The sequence below is a fragment of the Rhinoderma darwinii genome, chromosome 6 (genome assembly GCF_050947455.1).
Source record: "Rhinoderma darwinii isolate aRhiDar2 chromosome 6, aRhiDar2.hap1, whole genome shotgun sequence".
In the NCBI taxonomy this organism is placed as follows: Eukaryota; Metazoa; Chordata; class Amphibia; order Anura; family Rhinodermatidae; genus Rhinoderma; species Rhinoderma darwinii.
This window is the reverse complement of record NC_134692.1, coordinates 67,297,753-67,320,164: the sequence shown is the minus strand read 5'-3', so window position 1 is coordinate 67,320,164 and position 22,412 is coordinate 67,297,753. Positions and strand designations below refer to the sequence as shown.

The 22,412-nt window shown below is 39.9% G+C and overlaps 1 protein-coding gene across 1 annotated transcript in view; it reads right to left on the bottom strand.

The window, feature by feature from the left end:
- Positions 1-22,412, bottom strand: part of CFAP410 (cilia and flagella associated protein 410) — a 35,578-nt gene that overhangs the window by 5,346 nt on the left and 7,820 nt on the right. Inside the window, exons 4-5 of the mRNA XM_075829908.1 lie at positions 22,147-22,376; positions 10,012-10,189 (exon numbers count right to left, since the gene is read on the bottom strand). Of these exons, the coding sequence (XP_075686023.1) occupies positions 10,012-10,189; positions 22,147-22,376 (408 nt within the window). The remainder of the gene's footprint in view (positions 1-10,011; positions 10,190-22,146; positions 22,377-22,412) is intronic.

Genomic DNA, 22,412 nt, shown 5'->3' with positions numbered 1-22,412 from the left:
ATCAGTTTTGTCATTTGAAAAACTGCTGTCTAGTCGTTTTTTAAACCATACAACAAAAAAATGAGGGGTTTAAAAAAATACACAAGGATATAAAAAATCATATCATTAATAGACAAAATGAGAGTTCATATCTCCCCGTTGTATCCCTTTCCTTTTGGATTATATTTTACTTTTATTTATACTTTTATTTGTTAAACTATTCTTTAATATACTTACTTTTTATTAGAAGTAAAATGTTAAGAAGGAAAAACGCATGAAGACATAGGATAACCCCTTGTTTTTATGAAGTCTCTGGAACACTAGAGAAGGTTATTACATTGTTTGCACAGGTCTTAACTGTTATATGTGGCATACATAAAAAGAATACACATAGTGCCCAGATTATTTTGACCACCAGGACATATAAAGTGGTTATTATGCAGACATTGCTGATGTCAGATCACTGGGAGGTGTATGAAGTTGAATATGATAACAGAGTGTTTAGTACAATGAAGCGACGATATGATCTCACAAACTTTAAATGTGGTATGATTGTAGATGGCGCACTGGTGAGCGCATAAGAAAAACTGCTACACCTGAGAAGTGTTAGAGTGCTGCAGTTGTTGAAGGCTTTATCAGGACTTTTATATTGATGGAGTTCCAACTCCCTGACTTCCAGTCCCATTCAAGTGAATAGGATTCAGCTGCAAACCCAGGCACAGCTGCTACAGAAGCGTACAGGCTGGGCCTGGTAAACTGTGAAGAGGCCGCCACGTTCGTCAGCGTGGCCTCTTCAGTCAACTAAGCTGGAGGTGTCAGATTCCCACCGATCTGATATTGAAGACATATTCTAAGGATAGGGCATCAATAAAAAAGTCCTGAAGATCCCCTTTAAAGTTTTCGAAGAGTGAACCATAAGACAAAACAGGGCCTGTGCTGGTAAATGACTATAAGATGGTAGAGCGGAGCATAGGGTTGTACAGGTAAGAGACATGTAACAATACTTGTAATGGTCACATATTACAAATTATTATAGTTTTGTGTGGTAGGGAGGTCTATGGGTATTACTAATCCCATTATATCCCCCTTGTTTCAGTGGTAGAAAAATAAATTTTGTCAATTTGCTAAATTTTCCAGGTTGTATTCACTGTATTTAGTGGTTTAGGATCCAGCTAGTTAAGTCGAAAACACACCAGTTATTTGCTTGGCTAGGTATACTTACCTACGCAGACACTTTTGACACATGCTGCGCTCATGTTTATTTCTAGTGTAGGTATGAAAGGTAAATTCAGTTATGGCTTGTACTTTATAATACATGCAATAAGGAGTTCATATAATCTTTAGTTGTAATAGACAATAATGCAGTGCTATGAATCTTTACAAACTTTTTTGACCTTGTTCTTATAGCAGATGTCCAACTTTAAATACTTTTATAGTCTTATACTGATAATCTTCATTGAAAACAGAGCTACTTGGTAAATACAGTACATTGTATTACTCACTGTAATTGATAATAAATTATACTGTCACAATCTGTGGGTATGTGGACACACTGGGCTGTACCACCATAGCGGGATAGCAGCTGGCCAAACAGAGTAACAAGTCAATGTACATATAGTCCAAGCACAAGGGTACCTGTTGTAGTTCTGATAGTAGAATGGCTAGATTCAGATGGGACCTTGGCAGCAGACACCAGGCGTGGTGTAACGCAGCAGGCGTGACTGGCGTGACTGGCACACAAACAAAGGTAGCACAGGATACAGGTAGCAGGGTACGGAAAACACTGGGAACAGGAAACCACTAAGGGACCATTTTCAAGACTAACACGGGTTAACACAACAACGCTCAGGCAATGAATGAAAGGGCAGAGCCCTTTTTATAGTCCAGGGTGATCATGGGCTATTTATAGATTTTCCTCATGTGTGTGTGCACTGGCCCTTTAAGGCCGGGCGCGAACGCGCATCCTACGGGAACTAGTGCAGCGTTGCGGAAGTGAGTGGCGGCATCTCTCAGGAGGGAGATGGAACCCGGCACTCACTTGTCCATGGCCGTTGGAGGGAAAGTAATAACGACGGTCCTCGGTACCAAATTACATTGATGGTTTAGCTTGTTGCTATTGAACACCGTTATCAAATCACACATCATGAATAACTTGCAGTAGCGATGCTCTGATATAGCGGGAAACAGTGAGAGAACATAAAATCCTGTACAGTGCTGGTGTAAATTCTAGACTTCAACAAATGCAAGGCACCAGAACAAGCTGGGTGCAGATATTGAGTCAGTAAGGGATATTGGGAGATTTGAACTCATGTAGAATGTGAAATGCAAGGTTATTTTTTGTGTTGATTAATTGTATATGGAAACGCCTCCACTTTGTCTGAGGCGTTGAGCGCGGTTCATTTATCAAAGTTAACATAAAAAAAAGTGTTGGCAAACAATGCCAAGTCCGACCAGACGCAGTTTTTAGGCAACAGCAGCACTATGTTGACAACTCTGTTTTACGCCGCACTGGGGAATAGACCAGCGCACCGTTCGTATGGTGCCTCAGAATTGATAATTCTCCCCCTACTTCTATTTGGATAGAGAGAGGTTTAAACGGCTCATTGTATATATTGGTCTTTGAATGAGGTTTTGCCATAAAACTGTTCAGCATTTATTTTCTCAACTGCACTAAAAAACATGCTCTCAGATTGGTTACTAATCTTTCTTTGAGACAATTTTGTTGCATGAGGATAACCAGACAGCAAACACAAAGAGGTACATAAGGAAAATACAATAAAAATGGGCTAGTTTTCCATTAACTTTTCAAATGTCCACACAAATAATCAAAACGAACAGATAAAAAGCAGGCAACATATATCCAAGGTGACCCTGAATTCCTGTTTTATCTCTACAGACACATTCGGTATTGTCGAACAGCAAGTGGGAAAGATGTAGTACAGCAGAATTACATTTTTATAAGCATCCTGCACTGCTGAGAACCATAATGCATGAAATTAGTTTACTGGTATAAAGTTGCACAATGAACCATAATAGTACAAACCCCCACTGTGTGAGGACAGTGCACAGATTTCTAACAGCTTCCCACCTCGCCTACAGATTCCATCATGCCACATGGCGGGTCAGAGGTACTGAAGACAACACTGATGCTCCTAGAACTTTCCACGTATCAGTCAGAAAATACACTTGCATGCGGATTAAAACTTCTTTCTTCACACAGTATGCCTGTGTTGTAATAAATCATGCAATAATAATCCCACAAAATAACATTATACAGAAAACCAGAAAATGTATCAGGGGGAGGCCAATCACCCTTCCTGCACTTTCTATTTAGAAAGCCAGTGTTGTAAGAAGTTTAGAGCACCCCTGCTCTTTATTCCTTTAGTCTCTGGAATTTGGCTGCCCCAGTCAATGTTTTCAACTGCATAAATTGTGACTTTTCCTTGTGCCTTTTTTTTTTTTCGCCACAATTTCTCTCACTCTGTCTGCTGAAAGGGTGAGCTCTTCCTGGTGAAGGCTTCGTTCACATCTGCGCTAGGGTCCCGTTCTGACATTCCGTCGGAGATTTCCGTCGGAACTGGACCCTGACTGACACAAACGGAAACCAAAGGTTTGATTTCAATGGTGGTGGACCTGGTGCCAATGGTTTCCGTTTGTCTCAGTGGTGCAAGGGTTCCATTGTTTTGACGGAATCAATAGCGTAGTCGACTAGCCTAATGAAGGCTAAGAGGTTTGCGGTGTGCTCAAAGCCAATTCAATATCTCCCACTCACAGCTTACAGCCGTTCACACACTACAGCTGGTCATATACATTAGACAAACGTCGGACGAACCCATCAGTCTTGTCAGGATCGGCTGACAAACTAATGTGTATGGGGGCCTCTCGACATCCCTTAGACGGCTGATGTTGAGTGAAAGAAGGATTAGGCATATTGAATGTCATCATGCCTGTTCCTTTGTTTCTGCAGAAAATAAGCCGCTGCCAGAGGGGTCTGGGTTGTTTCTCTCTCCTCGTTAAAATAAACACGCACGCTCGGACGAGTGGGCATGTTTATGATAAAGTCCAGTAAAACAGTTGTTGGCCAAACTCTTGTTACATGCGTATGACCAGTGTATGTTAATGTGTATGGTATTCTCATCTCAGACATTTATGGAAAATCCACAGGATATACCATAAATGTCTGATAGATGTAGGTCCCATCTCTGGGACCTGCACCTATCTCACGAAGTGGGACCCGCATCTATCGGATATTTATGACATAAACTGTGGATACCACCTTAAGGGAAAAAAAAAAATCGGGGACTATCGGGCCGCCTATAGTTGGAAAGTGATGGCGTATCCTAGTAATAGGCCATCACGTTCTATAGTGTGAAAACGCCTTTAAATGCTCTGTCCCAAATGCTGTAGTACACATCATGCTCACTGTTACTCTTATCTCTTGTTTCAGAATAAATTTCTAATAAAACAAAGGCTTCAGCTTTACCTATCTAAGGCGCTGATCACACGGAGTTTTTTGCAGGTAGAAAATTCTGCCTCAAAATTCCGTCTGGAATTTTGGGGCAGATTTTGATCTGCCTGCGTGTCGTTTGCCACGTTTTTGCCCACGGCCATTGAGCACCGCGGGGAAAAACGCTGAGAAAAACGCTTTCTCTGCCTCCCATTGATGTCAATGGGTGGTCAGAGATGTAAATGCCCGAAGAAAAGGCATGTTGCTTCTTTTTCCCGTGAGACTGTTTTACCACTGGTGGGAAAACACGGCTCCACCTCCCAATGAAATCAATGGGAGGCGTTTTCGGCTGTTTTTTGGCGCATTTTCCGACGCGGTTTCCGTGTAAAAAAAAAAGTGTCAAAAAAACTTAGTGTGAACTGCTTGTAGACAGCAAATAGATCATGTATGTTGTCTAAACAATCCTTATAGTTGACATGTCAACTCACCTGACATGTCTATTTTAGTGAATACTTGTATTCCCCATAAAAATCACAATTTTGGGCCATCCTTTCTTAGAACACAGCATTATACGGTTCCTCTGTTATTTCTCCCAGAAACGTATTAATAAATTGGCAACTTAGTGTTACTATTCCCCTTGTCAAAGGGGCATGACCCTACACAATGATCAGACGGTGTAGGACTGCATTTATTAAAAAATGTGTAGGAGGAATAACAGAGGAACAACACTACACAGAGTTCTAAGAAAATGTGTTTCAAAATTCAGATTTTATAGGGAATACAAGTATTTACTAAAACAGACATTTCAGGAGAGCGCACAAGTCCTATTTAAGTTAATGTTAATTTTATTTTTTTCTAGTATATTTTTCTACACCTTTAGGTCATTGATAGGTTTACTCCATGTTTCAGATTATTCAGATGAAATTCTAATTAGAGTTCTCTGAGTCATTGAGATTAGTCCTAAAGTGAACCTGTCATCACAACATTACTGGCAACCAGTACACTAAACGGTCTCAACATTAAATAAATCATCAGCATGAAAAAAAGGCCCATGCCTGGACAACCCTATTAATCCCTTGAAGTAGTATTCCTATCTCAGGCATGTATAACCTATCCAAAGGATATGCCATAAATGTTTAATAGATGTTGGTTCCAGCTCTCGGTCCCGCACCTATCTCCAGATCCCGGTTCATCCGACTGCATCCCTGTCTGGTGTAGCGGCTGCAACATCCAGGAAGAGATCAATAGAAGATGTGCCAGTGAGCTACAGAACCAGCCAAATAAACATGGATTCGTATGTATCAGACATTTATGGCATAGATATTTTCTGTAATGGGATTCTGTTTTTTCTTCCAGAAGGAGCTACTGAAGCTGATACTGTGGAAGAATCCCAGAAAAGATTTTGGATTGATACAGAATATAGTCAGATTTTTCTCAGATGATAATCCAATCCAAGGTATTCTGAACTTTCACTAGGTGATATAACAGCTCCCTCTACGAGTAGGCTGACATAGGTACGTTGTCTGGATAATGAATAATCAATATCTGCGACAGTGTAAATAAGCTGCGACTTGTAAAACCAGGATCTACTGTATGTTAATATTCTTAGCAGAGTTTACAGGCCAAAGGGTAATGCCCAACACAGATTGTGGTCAAGCCCGCCTAAGGTCACCTACAGAGAAGAACTGCAGCTGAAACCATTACATTCCAATGCCTCACAAGTGCAGGTAGTGACTCCCTTGCCAAAGTGGATTCTCTTAGTCTGAGGCCAGCAGGTTGGTGCAGAGAAGATAGAGCCCACAATGACACCAGGATCCTGCTTTGCCATTTCCCTAGGGACTGGAAACAACTGTGGAGGGTAAGGGTAGGGAGAATGTGACAACTTTCAAATAGTTTCCTGTCCTAGGATGCAAAGAAATCCTAATAGTGGTGCGGTCATGGAAGTGTGAGGGAAAGATAGTGTTAAATAAAAAAAATTTAAACAAAAAGCCATGCTTTTTAACCCCTTCAGGACCAGGCTCATTTTGATCTTCAGGACCAGCCCCATTTTTCAAATCTAACGTGTCAATTTATGTGGTAATAACTCTGGAATTCCTATACATATCCAAGTGATTCTGAGATTATTTTTTTTTGTAACACATTGTTCTTTATGTTAGTGGTATATTTTGGTCGATATGTTTAGTCTTTATTTATAAAAAAAAAATAAAAATGTAAAGAAAATTTAGAAAAATTTGCATTTTCCTACATTTGAAATCCTTTATTTCTAAAATGGATAATGGTACCACCCAAATTAGTACATAAATAAGGTTTACTATATGTCTTCTTTATGTAGGCATCCTTTTTAAAAAAAAATAATAATTTAATTGTTTTAGGACATTATAAAATTTATCAGCAATTTTTAAAATATTCAACAAAATTTGCAAAACATTTTTTTAGGCACCACTTCAGTTATGAAGTGGCTTTGAAGGGTCTATTAGAAACCCCTCATAAAAGTCACATTATAAAAACTGCACCCCTCAACGTATTCGAAACATCATTTAGGTAGTTTGATAAACCTTAAGTGGTTCACAGGAATTAAAGCAAAGTGGAGGTAAAATTTACAAATTTCACTTTTTCTGGCAGATTTTCAAGTTAATTCATTTATTTCAGTAACACAGTCAAGATATGTTCACATGGCCTATTTTCAGCCCTTTTTCGGGCCATAAATGCCCCAAAAAACAATTCGAAGGCTGAACGGTGTTTCATTCCCACAGGGTGGTTTTTTACGCGACAGTTTGCAAAAACGGCATGTAAAAAATTGCCCCGTAAAAAAAGAAGTACATGTCTCTTCTTGAGTCATTTTTGGAGCCATTTTTCATTGTCTCAATAGAAAAACAGCTAAAAAACAGCCGTAAAAAATGCATCAAAAAATGGCTTAAAATCAGAGGATGTTTTCCCCTAAAAACAAAAGTGTTAACAGAAAAACACAATTCAAAATTTATTACACAGATTCTGCAGTTGTCAAAAATATATCACATAAGGCCCTAGCGTACTACTAGACTCAAAAATGGAGGAGCACCTAGTGGCTTTTCGGGGCCTGATGATGTTTTCCAGGCAACATTTCATGTTTAAAAAGGCCTTGAGGTAGCAAAAAAATTAGATACACCTCAAATAACACCCCATTTTGAAACTACACCCCTCAAGGAATGTATCCAGGGGTGTAATGAGCATTCTGACTCCACAGGTTTTTAATAGAATTTATTTGAATTGGGCCGTGAAAATTAAAAATATATATTTTTTCCAATAATATATAGATTTAGCGCAAATTTTTTTCATTTCCACAAGAAATTCAGGAGAAAAAGCACTCCAAAAATTGTTTGGCAATTTCTCAAGAGCATGGCAATTGCCGGTATGGTTTCCTGATGCCATGTTGCATTTGCAAAGCCCCTGAGGTACCAGTATAGTGGAAACCCCAAAAAGTGACCCAATTTAGGAAACAACACTCCTTAAGGAATTCATCTAGGGTGTAGTGAGCATTTTGACCCCTCAGGTGTTTTATAAATTTTATTAGAATTGGGCCGTGAAAATAAAAAACATTTTTTTTCCAATAATATGTCGTTTGAGCATTTTGACCACACACGTTTTGCAGAAAGTAGTACACAATGGATATTGCAGATTGAAAATTGCAATTTTTCCACAGATATGCTATTTCAGTGCCCAATATGCTGTGCTCAGCTTGTACCACTGGAGACAAGCACCCGATAAATTGTTAAGCGGGTCCTCCGGAATATAGTAATACCCCATATGTGGTGATAAACTCCTGTTTGGGTACACTGCCAGGCTCAGAAGGACCGCCATTTGGCTTTTGGAGAGCAGATTTCTGCTTGGTAGAGTTTTGTTTAGGGTTTAACTGGTGTGTCAGTTTATAATGCGGGAACATATTCAAGCTTAGTGGAGTATATCAGCGTGTAATAGTGGGGTATATAAATAAAATTAATTACCCATGGATAGTGACGTATGATTTAAATCAAACCTTTACGCATAGGCCTGTTTTTTTGGGGGAGGTGTCGTACTTATAAAGGGTGTCCATGGTATTGTACAAAATATCCGCACTCCAGTATTGCCTAATCTTCTTGACTTCTTCACTAGCCCCATATGCAGCACAAAAGCCCAAAATGTCGTAGTTACTGCTGCATTTACGGGGTCTACCTGTGGGGCATAATAAATGACAATATGAGGTTTTAGGTGAAGAACTGCTGGAGATATAAATTAGTCTGGGCCGTTGTTTTGCATTATTGCGTTTCAAGAGCCATAACTTATAATTTCTCCATTGACGAGCTGTGTGAGTGCTCGATATTCATGGGACGAGCTGTAGTTTTTATTTGTATCATTTTGGGGTACATGTGATTTTTTTGATCAGTTTTTGTTGAATTTTTTGTGAGGTGAGGAGACCAAAAGACAGAAATTCTGTCACTGTTTTTTATATATATTTTATGGCGCACACCGTGCAGTATCAACAACATGCTTAACTTTATTCTGCAGTTCGATACGATTATGGCAGTACCAAATTTATATAGTTTTTAAATGTTTTACCACTTTTACAAAATAAAAACACTTTTTTCTACATAAAATAATGTTCCGGTGTCGCCATATTCGGAAAGTCATAACTTTTTACATTTTTGGCGACAGAGTGAAGTGGGGGCTTGTTTTTTGCGTGACAAACTGTAGTTTTTATTGGTACCATTATGGGGTACTTGCAACTTTTTATTCCATTTTCTTTTTAGAAACAAGGTGACCAAAAAAAATTCTGCCTTTGTTTTTTATTGACATATTTTTTATGGTGTTCACCTTGTGGGATAAATAATATGATATTTTTATAGTTCAGGCCGATACGAACGCGGCGATACATATTATGTATAGTTTTTTTTCTAATTATAAAGGATTTGATTAGGGGAAACAGGACGACTTTTATTTTTATTGTTCCCCCTCCCCTCCCCAAATTTTTTTTACACTTATTAGGGGACTTGAAGGGGTGATCTTCTGATCCCCTGTATGTAGTGCAGTGTATTGTAACTGTCATTTTACAACTGACAGCAAGCCTATTAGGTCCTGCCTTTGGCAGGAAATAATAGGCTTTCATACATGGCCGACCATCGGCACCCCACGATTACTCTCGAGGGGGGCGATTGGGTAAAGAGGGAGCCCCCTCCCTCTGTGTCAATGACTTAAATGCCGCTGTCGTTATTTACGGCGGCATTTAAGGGGTTAAACAGTGTCGATTGGAGATAACTGTGATCGTTGCAGTGAGATGACGGCTGTATATTGCAGCCGACACTCGCCGCAGATGGCGTGGGCACAGCTCTTGTGCTCGCTTCATCCTCTGGACGTTTACGCCCATTTGCGTTAAGGCACCGCTAAAAAGGACATAAAGTAACGCCCATATGCGGGAAGGGGTTAAGGAAGTTGTTAAATTTGCAATATTCTACATATAATACATATGGTATCTTTCATCCTATAATGGTTGATTTCTCTGCATTTCTTGGGTTTTGGTTCAAAATTCTTCTTATCTACTGTATTATTAAAGACTAGTATCATTAAAGACTCACTTTGTTTCTTCCATGCTGAAGTTTAGTAAGTCATTCTCAGACTCCGTTGACACCTCTCCACATGTCTGTTCTGTGGTAGGCCCTGGAGAACCATTTTCTGCACTGGTGATTTCAGTTGGAGCAGCTGTGATTTCTTCACCTTCTGTCATTGCATGGGAGACCTCTTCTGCTGTAACAGCTGGCAAAAAAGAAACGTGGAAAAATATCACAAATTTGAACTGATTCTGCAACACTGCATTGGGAAATAATTGTAAAATGTAGTATTGGTAATGATGAGCTCCGCCAGTGATACTTTGTAATTCAACCACTATCTAATAGTTGTCTGCAGAGCATGTGCTTACAGATTGCAATTTACTGGTGGCAGTGAAAGGGTGTGTTCACACGTGGCAGATTTGTTGCAGAAATTTCTGCACGTTCCAGTCAGATAAATGGAATAGATTTTCATTTATAGAAACATTTGCAACAAAATCTGCACTGTGTGCAGGGGCCTAAGGCTTATTTTATGGTTTCTCTGAAGAACGATTAGCCTTACGCATATACAATTGTATTAGATATGCATCACCCTATGCCCTGTATTTCTCCTGTATTGCTCTATATATTAAATAAAATGAATTTATGCTTTGTGGGATTTTACAAACGGAAAAAAGGAACTTACCAAATTGGCTTACTGATGATTATTACGGTCTCAAAGAAGTTTTGTTTACCCAAAATTTAACCCCTTCCCACCCAATCACAACAGTTATGTTGACAGCACTAATGTGTTGGCGCCTTCTCACGTAACTGTACCTCACGTACAGAGGCAGATACAGCGCCATCACCAGCGGGTGTCAGCTGTATATTACAGCTGACATCCCGCTGTAACCCCCTTAGGCTCCGATCCTGCCGATTAACCCCTTAGATGCAGCGATCAAACGATCGCTGCATCTAGGTGGATTCTAAACTATCGGCATCCCTGCATCACGGTCACCGGGATGCCGGTGGTTGCTATGGCCTCCTGGTCTGCCTAGTACGGAAGCCTATTAGTCCCCGCCCGCAGGCGAAGCCTAATAGGCTTGCTGTCAGTGAATAACGGTCAGCTCTAATACACCACAAAATGTAGGTTCTGCATTGTATTAGAATAGTGATCAGGGCTTCCTGCCTTCAAGTCCCCTAGTAGAACAAAAAAAAAAGTTCAAAAGAAAAGTTAATAAAAATGTAAAAGTTTAAAGTAAAAAAAAAAACATTAAACATTACATTAATTAAAAATTAACATTAAAAAACAAGTACACATATTTGGTATTGCCGCGTCCGTAACGACCCAAACGATAAAGATATTACGCTATTTTCTCCGCACGGTGAACACCGTAAAAAAAATCAAATAAAAAATTCCAGAATCGCTGTTTTTTGTTCACCACCCATCCCAAAACATGGAATAAAAAGTGATCAAAATGTTGCATGGTCCCAAAATTGTACCAATAAAAACTACAGCTTGTCCCACAAAAAACAAGCCCTTACACCGCTTTTTTAACAGAAAAATAAAAAACATGGCTATCAGAATATGGGGATACAAAATCTAAATGACTTACAAAAAAAAGAAGTGATTTTATTGTGCAAACGCTGTAAAATATAAAAAAAAACTAAATACATATGGTATCGTCGTAATCGTATCGACCCGCAGAATAAAGTAAATATGTAATTTATAGAACACAGTGAACGCCGTAAAAAAAAAAAAAAAGAATAAAAAACATTGTCAGAATTGCTGGCTTTTGGGCACTTGTTTGCCAAAAAACGGAATAAAATGTTATAAAAAACAAAACACATGTACCCCAAAATGGTAGAAAATTCTACGTTTTTTCAGGAAAAAAAAAAGGAGATTTTCATCTTCACAGATTAATTTAAAAAAAATAAAAAATTGTTTTGGTCAAAATGCTAACTATACCCCTAGAAAAATTCCTTGAGGGTGCAGTTTCCAAAATGGGGTCACTTTTGGGTGGTTTTCACTGTTTTGGTCCCTCCAGGGCGTTGCAAACGCAACATGGCACCGAAAACCATTCCAGCAAAATCTGCGCTCCAAAATCTAAATGGCACTCCTTCCCTTCTGAGCCCTGCCGTGGGTCTAAACAGCAGTTTATTACCACATATGAGGTATTGCAATAACTGGGAGAAATTGTTTTACAAATGTTGGGGTGCTTTTTCTCCTTTATTCCTTGTAAAACGTGAAAATTATATGTTTATTTAGAATTTTTATTTTTTATTTTTACAGACTAATTCAAATAAATTTAGCAATACAACTGTGGAGTCAAAATGATAACTATACCTCTATATACATTTCTTGAGGGGTGTCGTTTCCAAAATGGGCTAACATGTGGGGTTTTCACTGTTTTGGCACCACAAGACCTTTTCAAACCTGACATGGTGCCTACAATATATTCTAAAAAAAACAAGAGGCCACAAAATCCTCTAGGTACTCCTTTGCTTCTGAGGCCTGTATTTCAGTCTATTAGCGCACTAGGGCCACATGTGGGATATTTCTAAAAACTGCAGAATCTGGGCAATAAATATGGAGTTGCGTTTCTCTGGTAAAACTTTCTGTGTTACAAATGAATTTCGCCCCAAAAATGTAATTTGTAAATCTCACCTCTACATTGCTTTAATTCCTGTGAAACACCTGAAGGGTTAAAACATTTTCTGAATGCTGTTTTACATACTATGAGGGCTGCAGTTTTTAAAATGTGGTGTTTTATAAGGGTTTCAAATATATGGGCCCCTCAAAGCCACTTCAGAACTGAACTTGTCCATGAAAAAATAGCCTTTTGAAGTTTTAAGCCTTGTAACATCCTAAAAAATAAAACGATGCAAACATAAAGTAGACATATGGGAAATGTTAATTAGTAACTATTTTGGGTGGTATTACTATCGGTTTTACAAGCAGATACATTTAAATTTAGAAACATCATAATTTTTGCAAATTTTCTCTAAATTTGTGTTTTTCACAAATAAGCAATGAATTTATCGACCACATTTTTCCACTAACATAAAGTCCAATATGTCACGAGACATCAATCTCAGAATCACTTGGATAGGTAAAAGCATTCCAAAGTTATTACCACATAAACTGACACTTCAGAGTTGAAAACAATCGGGCTGATCCTGAAGACCAAAATGAGCTTGGTCCTGAAGTGTTTAAGCCTATGTATGTTGTGTGTTTGCTATTAGCTAGAAATTTTCCTTTACTCATTTTATGTAGAAAGGTGGCTTAGAACAAGAGTGCTGACATTTTGGATTTGAGCTTTAACCCCTTAATGCTCAGCGACGTACTATTCCGTCGTGCTGACCGCCCCAATCGCGCTCAGTGACGGAATAGTACGTCGCGTGAGTAACGGCCATTTTGGCCGTCTTCCCGACACATACAGGAGCTGTGACAGCTGCTGTCTTGTACAGCGGTTGCCGCAGCTCCTATAGCGGGGTCCGATCGCTGTGTCCCCGCTGATTAACCCCTTAAAAGCCGCGTTCAATAGCGATGGCGGCTTTTAGGGGTTAAGCTACCATCGCCGGCCTGCTACACGATAGCGGCCGGCGATTGTGACTATGGCAACCGGACACCTAACAATGGCGTCCGGCTATGCTATCGACGGAAACCTAGTGGGTCCTGACAAAGTCAGGACCCACTATGCTTGCTGTCAGTGAGTAGATGACAGCTCTAATACACTGCACTACGCATGTAGTGCAGTGTATTAGAATAGCGATCAGGGCCTCCTGCCCTCAAGTCCCCTAGTGGGACAAAGTAATAAAGTAAAAAAAAGTTGTGTAAAAATAAGAAAATAAAAGTTTTAAAAGTAGTAAAAGTAAAAATCCCCCTTTTTCCCTTATCAGTCCTTTATTATTAATAAAAATATATAAACAAACAAATAAACTATACATAATTGGTATTGCCGCGTCCGTAACGGCCTGAACTTACAAAATTATTTTGTTATTTATCCCGCGCGGTGAACGCTGTAAAAGAAAATAATAAACCGTACCAGAATCACAATTGTTTGGTAACTTCACCTCCCAAAAAATGGAATAAAAAGAGATCAAAAAGTCGCATGTACCTAAAAATAAGACATAAAAAAACCTATAAACATAGGGTATCGCCGTAATCGTATTGCCCCGCAGAACAAAGTGAATATGTCATTTATAGCGCACGTTGAACGCTGTAAAAAAAATGAATAGAAAACAATAGTAGAATTGCTGTTTTTTAGTCACCACGCCACTTAAAAATAGAATAAAAACTAATCAAAAAGCCGCATGCACCCTAAGAAAACTGCAATGAATTCCTCAAGGGGTCTAGTTTCCAAAATGTGGTCACTTTTGGGGGGTTTCCACTGTTTTGGCACCACAAGACCTCTTCAAACCGCACATGGTGCCTAATAAAAAGGAGGGCTCAAAATCCACTAGGTGCGCCTTTGCTTCGGAGGCCGGCGCTTCATTCCATTAGTGCACTAGGGCCACATGTGGGATATTTCTCAAAACTGTAGAATCTGGGCAATAAGTATTAAGTTGCGTTTCTCTCGTAAAACCTTTTGTGTTATAAAAAAAAAAAACGGTATAAAAATTATTTTGTGACAAAAAAAAAAATGTAAATTTCACCTCTACTTTGCTCTAAAGTCCCGTGAAACACCTAAAGGGTTCATAAACTTTCTAAATGCTGTTGTGAATACTTTGAGGGGTCTAGTTTCTAAAATGGGGTGTTTCATAGGGGTTTCTAATATAAAGGCCCCTCAAAGCAACTTCAGAACTGAACTGGAACCTAAAAAATAAATAAATTAGGCAATACTTCGCTTCTTACATTATACTGATAATGAGCCGTGCCCACCCCAAGATGACCCCAGTTTTGACCGTTTGTACTTTGAGGGGTCTAGTTTTTAAAATGGGGTGTTTTATGGGGGTTTCTAATACATAGGCCCCTCAAAGCCACTTCAGAACTGAACAGGTACCTTAAAAAAAAGGCTTTTGAAATGTTCTTAAAAATATGAGAAATTGCTGTTTATGTTCTAAGCCTTGTAACATCCAAGAAAAATAAAATAATGTTCAAAAAACGATGCCAATCTAAAGTAGACATATGGGAAATGTGAACTAGTAACTATTATGGGTGGTATAACTGTCTGTTTTACAAGAAGATGCTATTTTTTCAAAATTGTATCTACATTTTGCAATTTTTCACCAATAAACACTGAATATATCGACCAAATTTTACCACAAACATGAAGCCCAATGTGTCACGAGAAAACAATCTCAGAATCGCTTGGATAGGTTTAAGCATTCCGACGTTATTACCACGTAAAGTGAAATGTCAGATTTGAAAAATGGGCTTTGAGCCTTAAGGCCAAAACAAGGCTGCGTCCCTAAGAGGAATGTGTCGCTAGAATTTATTTTTATTTTTTTATAGTTAAACAATTATTATTTAAGTGATTACACATTGTTTTCATTTTTTACATTTTTTCACAGGTCAGGAAATATTATAAATTAGATTCTAATTTCTAACATTTCCATGTGCTGGCCACCAGAGGGAGCAGTTTCCAAAATTGAAGCAACCTCATTGATTTATACTGCAAATTTGGGGTGGACACACTCTCTCTAGTGTCCTCACACAATCCCCCCTCCCTTCTTCTGGCTAGTGCCATGAGAAGGAGGGGTTTGAATCTTCAAACCTCCGACACAGTGTGCCGCCATTTTCTGAGCGACTGCACAGTGTAGGAGGATTAGATACAGTGCTCAGCAGACAGTATAACACGAACATAATACACACATCACATACACAAAACATAAATTACCTTCTCATGCCCCCGCCGCCGCACCTATTCCTTGCGCCTTCGCTTCCTTGAACATATGGCCGGAAGCTGTGGCCGGGAGTCGTCATCTTACTGTCCGGCAGCGGCTTCCGGTCCACATGAAAATGGTGCCGGATTTCGCTCTGCGAACGAGCTTCGTTGTGGTCTGTGTGGGAGCGGCGCATGCGCCGTTCCCACACAGACGGCGTACGCTTCAGAGAATGGAACGGCTCCTGTTCGCATTCTCTCTGGGGTTGTATGTGCCGTATTCCATCTCTGTATGTGTCGTTAATCGACACATACAAAGATGAAAAAAAAATGGCAGCCCCATAGAGAAGTAAAAGAACAAAGTAAAAAGTAGAACATGAGAACACAAATACATAAAATTTATGTTAATATCATATTAAAAGCAATATGATAAAAACAATAAAAAATTCATGACACATTCCCTTTAACACATCCTATAGAAGGTTTTACATATGGCAAAAGTGGCAAATCTGTGCCTTATTGTTGATACTTGTAAATCTATTTTAAACTCCTACATCGGGGGTGTTATGGTGCCAAGGCAACACTAAACCACTTTCTTTGGCTGGCAGTGCGCTCTTTAAAGTGGCCACTTTTCACTGCATCCACGTATTCAGGATGCTGTTACAGTTGAATACAAGATTAGTCCCTGGGAGCGGTGAGCACTTCTGCAACAACTCACTGCTCCTCAAGACTCTTCTGCTTTAAAGAGGCAGTCACCACATTATAAGTGCCCTATCTCCTACATAAGGAGATCGGCGCTATAATGTAGGTGACAACAGTGCTTTTTATTTAAAAAAACGATCTGTTTTCACTACTTTATTATCGATTTTAGATTTGTGCTAATGAGTTGCTTAATGCCCAAGTAGGCGTGTTTTTACTTTAGACCAAGTGGGCGTTGTACAGTGGAGTGTATGACGCTGACCAATCAGCGTCATGCACTCCTCTCCATTCATTTAGTCAGCGCATATGGATCCTTTTAGATCAGTATGTGCTGTCTTATACTAACACATTAACAATACTGAAGTGTTTAGACAGTGAATAGACATTCCACGGGATGTCTATTCACAATCTGTGCACTTCGTTACTGTTTCTGTGGTAGTTACAGCAGAGCAAAGCGTAATTCGTTGTAACCTGTCATCTGCAGCGTAATCTCGCGAGATTACGCTTGCTCTGCTGTAACTACCACAGACAGAGTAATGAAGTGCACAGATTGTGACTAAACATCCCGTGGAATGTCTATTCACTGTCTAAACACTTCAGTATTGTTAATGTGTTCGTATAAGACAGCACATACTGATCTAAAAGGATCCCTATGCGCTGACTAAATGAATGGAGAGGAGTGCATGACGCTGATTGGTCAGCATCATACACTCCTCTGTACAACGCCCACTTGGTCTAAAGTAAAAACACGCCCACTTGGGCATTAAGCAACTCATTAGCATAAATCTAAAATCGCTAATAAAGTGGTGAAAATAGATAGTTTTTTTTAAATAAAAAGCACTGCTGTCACCTACATTATAGCGCCGATCTCCTTATGTAGGAGATAGGGCACTTATAATGTGGTGACAGAGCCTCTTTAAGAGTTGCACACTGCACTGGGTCCTGGCACTGTACACAACATTTTGATGCTGGCTGGTGTCATGACCCAGTGTGCAGCAGGCGGGGCTTGGAAAAGAAGAGAACCATGAAGCAAGGAGCTGTGAGTATAAGAAGACAACTGATCTGGGGTCTGAGTTTTCCCCCTCCTCTGGTGGTAGGTCTGAATTTAGGGGTCTGTTATGTGGGGGGGGGGGGCAGTGGCAATTTACTGTGTACTACTTAAAATGCACTATTACTATTTGGGGGTCCTAAATGGGGACTTTTACTGTTTTGGGGCTTACCTAACAGGGCACTATTATTATTTGGTGGCACTATTACTGTGTGTTGGGCAATAAGGGGGCATTATTACTGTGACGGGGCACTAGAAGGGCACTATTACTGTGTTGGGGCAAAGTGGTATTCTATTAGTTTGTTGGGGCACTATTACGGTGTGGTCAAAACAAGCACATAGCTGTGTGGGGCACTATCTGTTTGGCACTATTATGCTTGGGTTAACTATAGTTATGACACCATTATTTCTGAAGTACAGTATTGAGAAGCACTTTACTACCCAGCAGGTACAGTAATCAGCAGGATGGTGCTGGAAAAGCAAGAAGCCAAAGACATCTGTGCAGCAAACTCTGCAGAGACGAGTCGTGGTCGGGAGAAGTTGACAAAAAAAAACAACCGAAATCAGAGAAGACGTCACAGGTGAGTCACTGGTTATAACTGTACTCTATTAACTTATATGGTCTGCAGAGCGCCTGTATATGAATCTGGTATCTACCACTATATGGTCAGTTTGTGGTAATATTTAAATAGTGGTTTATATTAGGTAACAGTGTAGTGTTATTATTTAGACACTGTGTGGTGGTAATATGTGGCGGTATTATTTCTCCCTTGTATAGTGGTATTATTAGTGATTTCTCTGCCTCCGGTTGCTATTCAGCAAAGAAAAGAGACGCAGGATTCTGAAATTAAGAGACGTATATATTGTATGTCATTTTCTGTTTTTACAGATCCAACAGAGGTAAGACTAATTATTTATTTGTGTATAAACATTTGACCCACAATGTAGAAAACAAGCATAAATATTGATTGCTCGTCACGATGTAAGACAGAAAAAAACCAGCACTAAACTACAGCTTATGCCAATAAATTAAGAGATCATAGAAAAATAGTTAAATATTGTACACTGCTGCCACCTACAGGTAGTCCTGAAAAACACTTAGCTTGTAAAATATTGGATTTCTGTGCCTTTCCAGGTACATAATACCATCATGTTTAGCATCATAGTAACATGTCAGAAGTTTTGATTGGTGGGGGTCCGAGCATGGAGACCCCCCACCAATCGCTAAAACAAAGCGGCTGAAGCACTCGTGTGAGCACTCAGTCGCTTCGTTTTTGTTCGGCTTTTTCCGGAAAGCCGATGTATCGGAGTACAGGCACATGGACTTTCTATTGAGCCCGTACTCCGATACATTAATTTCCGGAAAAAGACGAACAGACACGAAGCGGCTGAATGCTCACACAAGTGCTTCTGCCGCTTCGATTTAGCGATTGGTGGGGGTCTTAATGCTCGGACCTGGCTGATAAGTGGGGAATGGAATTTTTCGCTAATAAGATATATTACAAAGCTTCTTATATGCGCTTACACTATTGTTTTGTGCAAAGTTTGTTGAAAGGTCAGTGACCATTTAACTGCAGCAGGATTTATCACTAATGTACAGTCTGTAGCTGAAATGCCACTGTAAGCTAGTCTCGCATGAAGTCACATGACCATGCCCTGGTGTTTATCTCCTGCTTGTTTGACATCCTGTACTTTGAAAACCTGGTTATCTCCCCTCTCGACACTCCCTGAAGTACGGGATGTCACACATTCTGTCCTCTTCTCTGCCTGCTATCTTTACTGCTCCTTGCTGCCCCCTTTCCTCCCTGTCTCTAGAGGGATCATGTTTCACATGCTGGGCAGCAGTCACTAGCAGAGTAGTATCTAAAACACAGAAAAAGGCCATACTTAATGACACAACGGCAGGTTCAAGCACCAGCAGGATGCAGACAAGCCACAATGCTACATGAAGGGAGGTTGCACAGGCGCAAAATACTGATAAACAGGCACTCTAACACTTACTGTTCATGAGGGGGCAGGACATCAGTTCCCCGCTCTATTATGCACTGTAAAACGCTGGCCGCTCACGGCTCAGCGTAGACAGGCGTGATGACGTCACTGCCATGTGCCTGTCTGTGCTGAGCCATGATTGGCTCAGAACGAATGTATGCAGAGTCCCGCTGCCCTTCTCCCATATACAGGCATTATATGCAGCTTATTGGTCCATGGAGTCCTCAATGCACACCCTATTTATTTCTTGTTAAGCCTCAATTCCCGCCGCAATGTTATATACACGGATGATGGGGGTTATATACAGGGATGAGGGTCCCTGTATATAAACTTCATCATCACTGTATAGAATCTCAATCATCCCTGTATATATCTCCCATTATCCCTGTATATTACCCCCATCAACCCTGTATACAGGGATGATGGGGTTTATATACAGGAATGATGGGCATAATATACAGGAATGATGGGGGTAATATACAGGAATAATGGGGGTTATATGCAGGGACCCCATCATCCATGTATAAAAACCCCATTATCCCTGTATATACCAGTCAGACATCATCCCTGTATATAACAAAGTAGATATAAGAAAGACTGCAGCACTCAAATATCCAAAAGATGTTGGTCTTTATTCACCAAGCAATAAAAACTGCAACGTTTCAACCCCTGTTGGGTCTTTATCAAGCATAATGATAGTGAATCAGTGCACACTTTATATAACACATGTCAAATGACATCACTTCCTATACACATTTAATATAAAAAATAAATGTATACACAAAAAATATGCATAACAACATGAATAAATATCCCCCATATTATCCGAATGTAATATAAATCACCAAATATATATAGATCGCCAATAAAGTACCTGTATATCAGTAGATTCAGGCTCATTGTACTACCAGCATTGAACAACCTAAACAAACCTCACACCAAACCAATGGCGTATACAAGGGTCCCTCAATATAGCAGACAACCTAAAAGCGAACCAAAGAAAAGGGACATGACCCTCAAAAAATAGTATACCAATAATATACAAGAGTACAAAAATCTTTATTGAATATAGTACATAATCACATAATACAGGATAAAAAAGGAACCATACACGGAAGAGTTTAAACAGCAGGGTCAGATGGAACAGACCATGAGCACACAGAGTCAACCATCCAAAAATGGCTAAAGCACACGCTAAAATAAACCCACAGGGGAGAAGATAAACGTGGGCACAGGATAACAAAAACCCCACATATAATCAAAATGCTGCCTAACTAGTGAACAAGATGAATAGCTAGACTAGAAAAGCCCTAGTAATGGATAAAGGCATAAGTGGCCGAGGGACTAAACCTAACTCTAGCTAATATGCATATATGAGAAAAAGAGGCCAGCACATACCCTGGGACATGATGGAAAGCGGTGCAGAAGTACCAAAGTGAACGGATGAGTGAACACCTTTTTGTACTCTTGTATATTATTGGTATACTATTTTTTGAGGGTCATGTCCCTTTTCTTCATTGTACTACCAGCGTCTGCAGTTCTCCATTGCGCATGACAGGCACTCCTTGTCATCAATATCCGGCGTCTGCCATCTCCATGGTTGCGCATCGCAATCTCGGTGCGGACCGCGCATGCGCACTAAGTTAACATACGTGATAGTGCCTGTTAATGGACATCACGCTAATCCACAGAGAACCGGTTGAATAAAGACCAACACCTTTTGGATATTTGAGTGCTGCAGTCTTTCTTCTATCTACTTTGTGCAAGCTGTCCCTCTGGACCTGGGACATTTGTGCTGCGTGCACCATCCCTCGCTGGGATATTTTGCCTTTTCTTCTCTGGACAATTATTTGGTTGTGCTGCTGACTTCTCCTTCCCTTTATATAATACCCATCATACGTGCATATACCATTGGGGCAGGCACTGTCCACTCACCGTGGTGCGTGGGCATTGAGGCTAAACAACAAGTAAATAGGGTGGGCATTGAGGACACTGTGGACCAATAGGATGTCTTAAAAGCCGGTATATGCCAGAAGTGCAGCGGAACCTGAAAATATGCACCGAGCTACACAGACCGGAGGAGCAGAGGGATCTCCTCCACTCGCTGTTGGAACGGGGTTAGGTGAGTATGTATTTGATTATTTGTATTAGGCACTATCGGGGCTGTATGGGGCCATTATACTGCGTGGGGACAGCTATAGGGACATTAAACTGTATGAGGGGAAGTGTCAGGGGGTATATTATATACGGTAGTATACAGCAGGTTCAGGGGATCTATATCAATTAAATGGCGTGGCATGAAAATAGGGGGCATGGCATGCAAAAAGGGGTGTGGCCTAAAATAGTTTATTAATCGTAAATGAGGTTACATGTTCAATTAATCGTCATTTTGATTTATGTCATAATCACCCAGCCCTACTAAGAACCCAAAGTGCCCCAATATGCACAATGGAAATAGGCATTTTGTGAACAATATTCATAAAAGTACATACTACAGTTGTTCACAAAGTGCCAAATATACGTGTATCCTAGAGAACTCCCGAAAGATTTGGATAGGGAAATTGCCCTTCGTAAAGCATGTAGCACATAGTCAGAAGAAAACAACTACCCCAGATTTCTTACCTCGATTGTCTAGTTTCTGAAGATTAGGAAGGTTTCTTAGCACGGTCATTCTATATTTGTGGGGATCTGAGTTGCAGCAGGGATTCTCCGACAGCCACAATATTTTGAGCCTTGGAAGAAGTTTCAGGTAGTAAAGTTCAGTCAGGTTGGAAACGTTATTTTTCCTCAGATATAATTCAGCCAGGTTTTGACAGTGGCTTATTGGTTCCAAGGTGGAAATGCTATTTGCACTGAAAAGAGTTACAAATCACAAATTAACATTATGC